The 12,657-nt window shown below is 39.7% G+C and overlaps 1 protein-coding gene across 3 annotated transcripts in view; it reads right to left on the reverse strand.

Moving 5' to 3' along the window:
- The window catches only part of COL14A1 (collagen, type XIV, alpha 1), a 154,082-nt gene that overhangs the window by 110,480 nt on the left and 30,945 nt on the right, over positions 1-12,657 (reverse strand). For all 3 annotated transcript variants that reach the window (XM_012723034.1, XM_012723033.1, XM_012723035.1), the window contains exons 6-11: positions 10,928-11,083; positions 9,955-10,074; positions 6,631-6,795; positions 4,373-4,534; positions 2,894-3,045; positions 1,774-1,903 (exon numbers count right to left, since the gene is read on the reverse strand). In XM_012723034.1, coding sequence (XP_012578488.1) covers positions 1,774-1,903; positions 2,894-3,045; positions 4,373-4,534; positions 6,631-6,795; positions 9,955-10,074; positions 10,928-11,083 — 885 coding nt within the window. The remainder of the gene's footprint in view (positions 1-1,773; positions 1,904-2,893; positions 3,046-4,372; positions 4,535-6,630; positions 6,796-9,954; positions 10,075-10,927; positions 11,084-12,657) is intronic.

Genomic DNA, 12,657 nt, shown 5'->3' on the forward strand with positions numbered 1-12,657 from the left:
CCCAGGCGCCCATCACCAAGCACAGGGCCTCGCATTCAGCACTCACTAAAACCCAGCACTGGGTTGCTCCATCAGTGACAGACATGTGTGACTGGGGAAAATGGTGACTGGATGAAAAGTGGGAGTGAATCAATACAAGCCAACACATTCAGAAGCAATGACGACACATGACTAAGTCAACAGCCATCCAATTTCACACAAATGCAATAATCAAGAAATAAGATGGGCCAACTTTGAGAAGTGTAAAGATTTGTAAGGATAAACTGCAAGTTCCTGGCTTACGCACAGCTAACAGAATCATGAACTATTGTTCACCGACACCATTCTAGGCGCTCCACCCCAGCCCTAATTGCTCCTCCAACTGCAATGTCACACCCGTGCTTTGCGTCCATGGGCAGCTCCTCCCAACTTCTCCCTGATGACTGTGGCATTCATTGCACTCACTTCTTTTCTGGGCTTATATTGCTTCTCTGGCCAGACTACAACGGCCCTAAGGGTAGAGCTTGTCACTAACGTACTCCTGTACGGGAAGAAGGGGGTATTAACACCTGTCATACAGATCATCACCATGGATGAAGCCAACAATTCATTAGTGTGGAAAGTGAATACCATGATGCCTGGCGCGTGGCTAGGATTGTTCTAGCAAACTGTGAATGTTCTAGCAGATGCAGTTTTTTAGATCAATTTTGCATAGTGCATTCATGCAATAAGAACTCAATTTCATTAAGATGATCAATTCCCAGCATTTTCTGATTATTGTGAATGTGTGCGTGAATGACTGTGTAGGGGTGAGGGATCATGCTTAGTAAGAAATAATTGGTATTCATAAGATTATCTTAATCACAGTGATATGAATAATGATGATAGGTGTTATTAAATTCTATTGGCATTTTTCTACTGGGCAGGAAAGCTACAGAACTCCTTATCTACTTTACTGACAAACTGAAGCCTAGCACTTGGTTCATAATATACCACCCTCTAGTATTTGTTTATTAAATGAACAGATGTGTTTTACATTTGTCACCATTAAAGCTGTTCTTTCCATGGGGCTCTCCCTGGTGGTGCAATGGGTTAAAGCACCGCATTATGAAGCTCTTAAAGCCACTGCAGCATAAGTTCGATCCCTGGCCAGGGAACTGACGCACACAGTGCAGCAGACCACTTCTGATCTGCATGCTGCTCCCCTCAGCAGTGTATTTCAGTACATCTGCCTGTAAATACATTCCCAGGCCCTCCCTGGTGGCACAGCAGGTTAAAGCGCAGCAATGAGAAGCTAAAGCCACTTTTGCATGACTTCGATTCCCGCCTGCCCCAGAGGTGACCACATGGCGTGGCAGACCTCTCCTGCCCCGCCCGCTGCTCCCCTCAGCAGTGTACTTCGTCGATCTGCCTGTTCTGCTCCCCGCTCTGTCTCTGGTGAAGCCTCTCACCACCCCTGAGCCTCTGGCCTGTATGTACAAATAAATAAATCTTAAAAAAAAAAAATACATTCCCACTTTGTCTCTGGTGAATCCTCTCACCACCCCTACACCTCTGGCTTGTACCCCAGTTCTGTAAGCATATATAAATAAATCTTAAAAAAAAAAAGTTGTTCTTTCCTGTGCATCCCCAAGCATGATATCATCCTTCCCAGATCAACACCTCTGAAAATGCAGGTTTTGCATGACGACTTTCTCTATGAATCTGACTCTGAATGAGCAGAATTGCAGTTTAGTAAAAGTCGCCTAAGAAACACTGTACAAAATGGATAGAGCAGCAGCATGTAAGACGTACGTGTAGTTTCACTTCCCCGGAGGCCTTCGCTAGCAGAGTGGGCATAGATTGCGAACACTGCTATCTGATACTCAGTTAAAGACATCAAGTTTTTCAGGACTGTGGAAGATACACTTCCATCCACCACCACCTGTTTAAAGAACATTCAAGGAATGAGAGCATGCAAGCCCCGTATTGATTCACAACAAATAGAAATTATGTCATTCCCAGTTTCATTGTTTCCTTATTCACAACCAACTAGTAATAGCTGACATGATTTTTTTTTGTGGAAGTCTGGGAAGCACATAAAAGGCTTATTAGCCATGAAATAGAATCAATGGAAGCACGCTGACTTATTTTAGTACCAATAATTTAAACTTCTATAGTTTATTACCCTAACGCTTTTAAAAAATCACAAATCTTACCACAATACAAAAGAAAATTATGAAACCTCTGATGAAGTCAATCAGAGGTCAGAACAACAAATGCCCATACTTCCATAAAAAGGAGGAGTGGGTTTCATTGCTTTTTAACATATTGCCTACAAATTGTTAATGTCAAAAATGGGAAATGGAAGGATCCAATGTTTAGTATATAGGCATTTCCTATTTTGTGCACAAGTGTTAACCATCCCACTAAAAAAAAAAAAAAAAAAAAAGGACTAAATACTTTCACAAGGCTTCTCTAACCCACTAATCTCCACAGCTGTCCAAGACTTCAAGCCCTGGAAGAATGGACTCTGTGACCACATAATTTGGAGTACATAGACTACATTAAGAAATAAGCTCCAGACCACCCCCCAAATAAGAATACAAGAGTAGCAGAAGGCATCCTGACCAGAGCATTAAGTACTAATTTTGTTTGTTTTGAGACCCATTAACTTTTTTTTAAAAAGTCAAAGTAAGGCAGTTCTGAATGGATGCAGGACCAAGTCTAAGGTTTGTTCAACAGAAAGGTGAGAGGAGATATAAATGTCATACCAGAGAGAAGGGAGAAGATCATGGGGACATGGAATTATACTTCTGTCAACTAATTTTAAATGTTGGTTACAGAATAAAGTCCTTGTCATACATTTGCGTCTTGTTCTACTACTGTAGAAGGCTTGAGAGGCTGAAATGGTTTGGAAGCACTGTGTCATTACCTCGTCTGGCTTTCCGCCCCTGGTAGGGTAATACACAACTCGGTATTTTTGCACATTTCCTGGGGAATGAGTCCAGTTAACCATGAAGCTTCTGGCAGTGACTTCAGAAATAATCAGCTCTGTAGGTGGCCCAATGGTGGCAAGGGCTGAGGCTAAATTAAAAACACAGAATTTGAAAAGCTTTCTGAAAGTTATTTCTTATGAACCTAAGGAACCTAATGGAAGTGACTGTTGATTTTATGCTGCTTCTAAGATTTTCATCTCTAGATACATTGATTCAGTTATCCAGTCTACACTTGTTCACTGAAACATTTAAGTGTCTATTAGGTACCAATCACTGTGCTAGGTTCTCAGGGATAAATTAGACATAGGCCTTGATGCCAAGAAACTTTCTTAAAGTCAATGCTGTAAAAATAGCCCAAACAAATGCAAAACTACAACCTGAGCAGGTGTGTCTCTACTGGTGCCCTTCTGAGTTCTTCGGATGTATTATCTCACTTAAATCCCAGTATTTAACTATTACTGTAAATTACAAAACCAAGGCACAATGGAATTAAAAGACCTGCCCATATCCCAACACTCATTAAATATCAGAGCAAAAACTGATACTGGACTTCTAGGGGAAAAAAAGCTTATATTATAAGCATCAGAAGATACAGCTTCTTTCTTTCAGTAAAGGGCCAACATCTAACAGTAAAAAGAAAAAAGAGGAAGCAATATATATTAAATGCCCACTATGAGCTAGGCAAGTAAGCACTTTATGTGCGTTATGGGCATGTTAGAGTAAATGATTCTATTGACAGATTTGGGACATAGAAAGTTCAAAGTCCTTGAACTTTAAGATTCTCTTATCTTCTGGGAGCACTTACACAAAAGGGCTTTAGTAATAACATAATAGAAGGGAAAAGTATAGTTACTGAACACCAACACCAGGAATTGGTAGGAGATGGCTATATCAGTATCAGATAAAGGAGATTTAAGAACAAAGAAAATTATCAGCAACAGAGGGAGACATACAGGATGATAGTGCACCAAGAAAAGACAATATCCTAAATATGTATACAACAAAGATGCAATGTGTATATAGTGGAAATTGACAGAACTCAAAGAATAGATTAACCCACAGTTATAGATGGAGACTTTGGTAACATCCCTCCTCAATTACTGAAAAAACAACTGGACAAAAAAGTTAGAAAGGTTTATCAGCCATCAGGATCTATGCAAAAGTTACATCACGCAAGACCACAGAACACATATCCTTTTCAAATACCCACAGGCCAAATACCAAGATAAACCATATGCTCAGTCATAAAACAAATCTCAGCAAACCTAAAACAACTGAAATCATATTCTCTTAGGGGAATAAACGACTTTAAAATGTCAACATGAAAAATAGTTAAAATTTTCATTAATCCTCCATACTTTTGTCCCGGGTAATAACCACAAGCACAAAATGGATGGACTCCATCACTCTTTTACCTTTGATCTCCCTGTCCTGTTCTTCCACCCTGGTGCAGACCGTCCTGGTCAGGCTCTCCACAACTGTGTGCATCAGGTCAAACTCCGCAACGTTGTAGACGTGCGTGCTGTCAGGTTCAGAGGCGATCTCCTGCAGCTCATTCTCGTCTGCATTTTTCACCCCTGGCATTGGAGACAACAGGGAGGGTGGTGATATTCGTACCCCATTTGAGAAGGGAGCTGCTGAGGCTCTTCCTGGTGGCACAATGGGTTAAAGCCCTGCACAATGAAGCTCTCAGAAGCCACTGTAACACAAGTTCGATCCCCAGCCAGGGAGCTGATCCACATGGAGTGGCAGACCCCTCCTGACCCACCCGCTGCTCCCCACAGCAGTGCATTTCAGTAGATCTGCCTGTTCTGTTCCCAATCTGTCTCTGGTGAATCCTCTCACCTGCCATACCTCTGGCCTGTACCCAGGTTCTATATGCATAAATAAATAAATCTTTAAAAAAAAAAAAAAAGGAAAGAAAAGGCAGCTGCAGTTGCCTCTTTGCAAGAGACTCAGCTGGTCAGTCTCCACTGTAACTAAGCATCTGCTAATTTAAAGAGGTATCCATCATTTCAGTTTCCAAAAGTCACATTCAGAATTATATCTAAATAATTAAATCTTAATTTCATGCAATATATATTCACAGGAAGATAATCAATGAAGTTAATTTCTGTCTTGCATGACTGTTACAGAATAATAGTTATAACCCATTATTCTAAACTATCAGCACTTCAGATTTAAATCTATAAAATAAGTTAAACTGAAAGATACAGTTAGGACAAAACAAGCATAATACCATTATCATTATTATCACCATATAGATTTCAGAGAGGCTTGGAATTTTTTTTTTTAACATACTCAATTGCGATTGGCTAAAACCACTGTGATTTTGCTAATAGAAATGGAGATGCTCTAGTTCTTCCACAACATTTATTGAACTCCATCATTACCTGTCAAACTCAGTGCTGGGTGTTTGAGACAGCTGGGAACAGACCAGTCATCCAAATTTCCCAGTCTATCTTTACACACGTATGTGCTTGCTACATCTGGGCACTGCAGTGCTTGATGTCTATAAACACAGTTAATCCTCACACATCCTATGGATTAGGTGCTATTTCGCCCACGAGTAAATTGATGCACAGAGAGGTTAACTAATTTGCCCATGGAACACAGGCAAGGGATCTACCTCAAAAGTCATGCTTTTAACCCCTTTTAACCCCTAGCTCATATTGTCTCTTGGAGATTTGACATTAAGTAAATATTTACCCAAAATGTAGAGATAGAAAAGGAGGCATAGGATTGGGTTTTATGGTGCATAAATGTATAGGAGGTTTGTTTCTCTTAAGAAAACAAGGAGAATTTCTTTATAAATCCCTGTTTTTCTGATCACCTGATGATGTTAAGAAGAAAGTATGGAAGCAAAGAAGATTACCTGGGGCAATACGAATTAATTCCTAGATGCCTGGCTGTGCAATTGAATTTAACTTCCAACTTTCACACATTGAGTAACAAAGCATTGGTTGTCTCTGCACTATTGGGGCCCCTCAAAATCACCAATCTGAAAGGTCTTCAGAACCCTGTTTAGAACTTGCTAGAGCATTTGGACTTCTATTTCAGTGTTGCTTAGGAATCAGACTTTCTTTTTCTACTGAGAAAGTTTTCCAGTCTCCATTAAATAGAAAACCTCCCCCCACCCCCTGCCAAAGAAAACAAAAACATTTTAATCGAGAGGAAAGTTGCATCATTGAATATTTTGCAGTTCTTCTGAATCTGTGCCACATATGTCCTTCCACACAAGAATAATACCTTATTCGGGACTATTTTCAATGAAATAATACTGCATACCTAGGACTTTTTGCTTTCTTTAAATATAGCTGCAACACCTTTGTCCTTGAACATGATGAATTAGTTCTTCCCTACATTACCAGAAAAAAGAGAGCTGTACAGTGATACTAAATGGAAAGTCTTGACTCGTGGGAGGTAACAAGCACCTACTTACCTTTGCACACTATGTTTTGCACACATTATGTCTGGCTGCTCACTCTATGGGATTCATGCGGTGACCATGACTTCCATTTTAAGGAGTAGGTTGCTAGGCCCAGGTCACATGACTAGTTATGATTAAAACCAGATCCAGAATGTCCTGGCTCTCCAGGAAGAGTCTTTTTCCCTATAAAGGGTCTTAAGGAGTCTAGTTCCACTGTTAAAATATGCCACCGATGCCGCATACCTATAGCAAACAGTTCTACACCAGAATCGCGAAGGTTTCTGGATGCTGGAATAATATCATCTTGGGACTTTCCATCTGTGATTAAAATGCCAATTTTGGATACTCCAGTCCTTGCACCTGCTTCTGGTTTAAAGCTATTTTCAAAGATGTAGTTCAAGGCAAGACCTAGAAGAAAACAAGAGAAAATAAACAAAACTAACCAGGGCTAATAAAAATTCTTCCAGTTCTACAACATGAAGCCACGAGGGGAATGAGTGATTAAGAGCTAAGAGACTTTGGCCCTCTCTGGTGTCACAGCGGGTTAAAGCACAGCACTGAGAATCTAAAGCCGCTTCCGCAAATGAGTTCGATTCCCGCCTGCCCCGGAGGTGACCACATGACGTGGCAGACCTCTTCTGACCCGCCCGCTGCTCCCCTCAGCAGTGTGCTTCGTCGATCTGCCTGTTCTGCTCCCCGCTCTGTCTCTGGTGAAGCCTCTCGCTGCCCCTGAGCCTCTGGCCTGTGCCCCAGTTCTGTATGCACAATAAATAAATCTTTAAAAAAAAGAGCTAAGAGATTTTATTAGATGCATACTCTCACCTTTGTTTTTCTTTACAACAAAATGTTTCTTGGCAGATCTGCTGAAGAAACAAAATCACCAGAATAGAGGTAATAACAATAATCAAATACTGTATCACCTCAGAAATTAGTATCTTTTATAAAGAAAACCTATTCAGTCCATGGCCAGTAGAGGCAGACAGGTTTGTGCACAAGGAAATGTAAGTCTTTCAAGTTTAAGATGAAACAAGAAGTCACTGTCTTAGTCCCAAATATTGTCACTCTACTTTCAATTTTACTTTCAATTTGGTTGATTCTGTTCTTAAGAACCAAAAATTCTTTCTTCTGCTCTAATGTTTTAGGAGTCATGCGTGCAGCTCTAAAGTGACAATTGGTTTTTTTGAGTATGCTATTTTCCACCCAGAAAAAAAAGTTACAATATTACAGGATTTGTGTTTAATAAATTTTTGCTGTGGGTACCTCCCTAGTGGCACAAGGGGTTGTCTCAGCACTAGGAAGCTATCTGCAGCTACTACACCACAAGTTTGATCCCCGGCCAGGGAGCTGACCCACATGACACAGCAGACCTCTCCTGTCCCACCTGCTGCTCCCCTCTGCAGTGTAATTCAGTACATCTGCCTGTTCTGCTCCCCACTCTCTCTGGTAAATCCCCTCCCCTCGCCCCACCCCCCACACACCTCTGGCTTGTTGCCCCAGTTCTTGTATGAATGAATGAATGAATGAATGAATGAATGAATAAATAAATAAATAAATAAATAAATATTTAGAAATAAATAAAACTTTTTTGTTGTTGTATTCACAAGAATTTAATCAGCTTGTGCCTCAAGCGGGGGAAGCAATGATCAGAGTTTAGTGATTTGCTTGCTCAGCAATGACAGCGTCTACATTGATCTGAGCACCCACATGGTGTTCCTGGAAGGAAGAGTGAGGTTAAAACCTGTACCGTCTTCCTGTGATTGAGCAATGGAGAATTATAAAATAAATATTCCTATATTACTACTTTATCAAAAATAGCAGTGAGCCAAAGATTCGCAAATATTTTTATGATAACTAGTAATTGCAGAGTAAGGGCCAAGAAAACACCTTCTTTAAAAATATTGGCGCAGCGGGTTAAAGCACAGCACTGAGAATCTGAAGCCACTTCCGCATGAGTTCGATTCCCGCCTGCCGCCTGCCCCGGAGGAGACCACATGGCGAGCCAGACCTCTCCTGACCCGCCCGCTGCTCCCCTCAGCAGTGTACTTCGTCAATCTGCCTGTTCTGCTCCCCACTCTGTCTCTGGTGAAGCCTCTCACCGTCCCTGAGCCTCTGGCCTATACCCCATTTCTGTATGAATAAATAAATAAATCTTTAAAAAAAAAAAATAATAATATCGGCTTTGTTTTCACTTAGTTGCAGGGTGGCTGGAGGGGAAAAGAGGTGAAATGAGAGGAGGGAAAATGAACTGACAGCTGAGGCAACTCTGGAAGGGTGTCAGCCTCCATACTTGGTCAGTTTTCTTCTAGTCAGGACGTCCCATCACACTCACATGGAACGAGGAATGAAACGTCTGGGTTTTAACTCTTGCAGTTGAGTTAGGGAAAAGTGTGATCTAAGCTAGCATTTTAAATACTAGCTTGATTTTTAAAAAGCGTTATCCTGAAGTTGTGTGCAAGTTTCTCAAACTGATAAAAATGGAGCTTCCATAAGATCCAATAATTCCAGTCCTAGATATCTACCCAAAGGACACAAAAACAATAATTCAAAAGGACACCTGCACTCCTATGTTTATTGCTGCCCTATTTATGATAGGGAAGATGTGGAATCAACCCAAATGCCCAAAAATAGATACTGGATCAAGAAGATGTGTTGTGTTGTGTTTTGTGTGTGTGTGTGTGTTTATGTGTGTGTGTATATATATATATATATATATATGTGTGTGTGTATATATATATATATATGTGTGTGTGTATATATATATATGAATATATGAATATTACTCAGCCATCAAAAAAGATAAACTCATGTAATTTGTGGCAACATAGATGGAACTGGAAAAGATCATGCTGAGTGAAATAAGCCATAAAAGAAAAATACCAGATGGTTTCACTAGTAGCAAGAATGTAAGGAATTGGTGGAGGGGAGGGGAATACATACATACATACATACATATATATATATATATATATATATATATATATATATATATATTTAGTAATTGTAATGGAGTAAAAAGGAACATCAATTAACATATAAACCAAAGACATTCTACAGGGGAGGAGAGGGGAACAAGATCAAAACTGGGGTGGGAAGAACATGTGATGGCACATGGGGGAAGAGGTGGTGGGAAGTCGACAGAGATTACAACCAAGAGGGAAAAATGTACAGAATGAAGAAAAATGTAAAAAATGTATTTATAAATTTTTTTTTAAAAGTGCTATCCTGGGCCCTCCCTGGTGGTGCAACAGGTTAAAGCGCAGCACTAGGAAGTTATCCACAGCCACAGCAGCATGAGTTTGGCCCTCAGCCAGGGAGCTCACCCATATGGTGCAGCAAAACTTTCCAGTGTCGCCAGCTGCTCCCCTCAGCAGTCATTCTGCCTGTTCTGCTCCCCACTCTATCTCTGGTGAATCCTCTCACCACCCTTGCACCTCTGGCCTGTACCCCAGTTCTGTATGCATAAATGAATAAATAAATCTTTTTTAAAAAGTCTTACCAAGTGGCAAAAGAAGTGATGAAACTGATCATCAGGATCTGTGGCTAAAACACAGACCGAGCCAAACATACCTGTTAGCGTATTTCCACCCTTGTATGGCAGATTGCGGACAGCCTCGATAACCTCATCTTTTGTGCTAAAAGCATTCAAGTGCCATTCTATCCTGGGGTCACCGCTGTACTGTGCAAGACCTGGAAAAGAAAGACGAGAACCCCCAGAGAAGCCCTGTTAGTCAACAATCTAGTGGGCTATTCTAGCAATAGGATGATGAAGGGTCTAATCCTGACAAGTTTTTCTCTGACTCACTGTGTTCTTTCAAAAAAAATTCCTGACATTGATTTAAGGAATTAGTTTGGATATATATGTGGGGGGCAGAAGGAAAGTGCATATTTCTAGTCATTTAGAAGTAAGCATCCAGTTAGATACCTGGCCATTCCAAAAAAGTTATCATGTTAGTAACAGGCCTCTATATGTTTGTTTTTATTTTCAAAGGGAAGATTTTTTTCCTTTTAATAGCTATTTAAATGGCTATTTCTTATTAATGACTATGTAAACATTAAGTTATAGATCATTATATAACAAAGTGGATATAAGATCAAAGACTAGCAATTCTGGGGGGGTTATTAGTAGAAATACTATTAGAAATAATTTAGCAAAGATTATCTTGAGCTAATAATACATGACTTCCAATTTGTAATTTTCTTAATTCAGCATTTCACTAGATTTCTTTTAAATGAAAATTTCTTCCTTACCATTTTTTAAACCAACTGTAACTTGAGGAGTTTCCTTTTTGCTACTACTATCATTATGCAGACAAGGTTTTGACTTTTCATAAAATCAAAATGTGTTCAATATCTAATGGAATGTCAGTGTCAAGGCAAAATTCGTAGAAATATTTATCAATCCAAACTGAGCATTTGAGAACATTACTAGATGGGACCTGTGATTTTCAAAGTCACTTAGAAAGTGCATTTGAGATTTCTCAGGAAATGTTTCAGCAGTTTTACAGGGAACACTGATTCCTGTCCTTAAAAGAAGATGTACCGATTCGCGTTTTCTCTGAGCCCACGTTGAAAGCTGTAACCAGGTTTTCTAAGAAAAGCCGAACCAATCTGAAGTTGAATCTTCCAATGCTCCAGGAACCATCAACCAGAATGACTATATCAGCAATAGCTGGAGTTTGACAGAAAAACTTCACTTCTGCAAAGTACAAACCAGAAAGTAAGCATGTTACTTTGGGGACTTTTGAGACAATGAGTCTATTTTAATGTCTTTGAGATCGTTTAGTGCTAATACAATAAAATTCCCATTAAAGCAACCATTATTTTTACAAACCTTCTCTTAAATGTATTTTTACAAGGAAAAATTGTGGTAACTGTTAGCTCCAGAGCCAGCGTTCTGGAAATAGTTAGCAAAACACTGGCAGGTTCAGGCCCTCCTGGCAAGTCAAACCTTCTGGTATTTGAAAAAGCGGAGTCTGTGCAAAATCATCCCTTTGCATTTTAGCCTGCAGATTCTTTTCAGGAAAGGTCTTAGCAACACCAGTTCGGGAGGTTCAGCAAAGATGGGAAGATGGCCAGGAAGCTCTCCTGCTCTGATAAGCCGGCTGGAAGAAGTGATAGGAGGAGAGAAATTCAAGCTTCCTTGATTCAAGGAATATCAGGGCCCTGCAGAGACTTTGTTAGTGGGAAGAAGCAAAACAAAAAAGGACCCAAGACCTTCCCCTGAATTCAAATTCTTTTACATGTTGTATTTATTGACAATAACATTTTGTCCCTAAAAATCATTTAAGTAATTGATTTTTAAAACGGCCTCAAAAGAGGGATTTAGAAAAGGACATTCCATAATTGGCAACGCTACTCTAAGTTCAGGACTTTTCTGCCATTTTGTTTATAATGAGATAGCATTGGTTTTATATTGTATATAATTTAGGGCTACAAATTGTATACCATTTCAGATGAATGTCATCCCTGCCACCAAAACCCTCATTATTCTCCAGCACAGCCTACTCCACACTTCTCCCCTAAGCTTTACCATCAGGGAAAGTTCCAGCCAGCAGCTATCAGGGTTGCTGAAGAAAGGAACCCACAGAGGAGGAGCTGGCTGATGGCATAGGGTAGGTAGGTCTAGGCTTAACTAGGTGATAAGCACCACTTGCATTCACCAAGCCAGGGTAACTACAATATTCCTAAAATGTTTAACAATTCTTAAAAAGTTCATTGTTGTTAGTAATGATTGTCATTCTTCTAGAACAACTTAAATTCACTGAAATTTTAAGAGAGCTCGTGTGTGTACATGGATACACACACACACACACATTCCTTTGTGTTCATTTCAATTCCTTGAACCTGTTGCACAAATACCTAATTCTTTGAACATTACATTGACAATAAAGTAATATTTCAAATACAATTTTTATAGTGAACACCAAAATATGGAAGTATTCATAAGTAAACGGAATATATTGTTTTCCTAAGGCAAACTATTTAAACTACTACGGTTTAATATATCACTGCACCTACCAGGCCACATTTTACTTAGCAGACCTTAGTTTTATCCCAGACATAACTGTGCATAGAATACCTAGATCCTTTTACCAGATGGGGAAAATGTATTTGCCAATGAAATACTCAGATACTCACTAGGGAAGCTAAACAGAATGGTTCAATCCAAAGTTAATATACTACATGGTTGGCCACCAACTTATCTTTCTTTTATTTACTTTTTATTTTATATATATATGTGTGTATGTGGGTGTGTGCATATATATATAT

This window comes from Condylura cristata, unplaced genomic scaffold (genome assembly GCF_000260355.1).
Source record: "Condylura cristata isolate star-nosed mole 26May11 unplaced genomic scaffold, ConCri1.0 scaffold00009, whole genome shotgun sequence".
In the NCBI taxonomy this organism is placed as follows: Eukaryota; Metazoa; Chordata; class Mammalia; order Eulipotyphla; family Talpidae; genus Condylura; species Condylura cristata.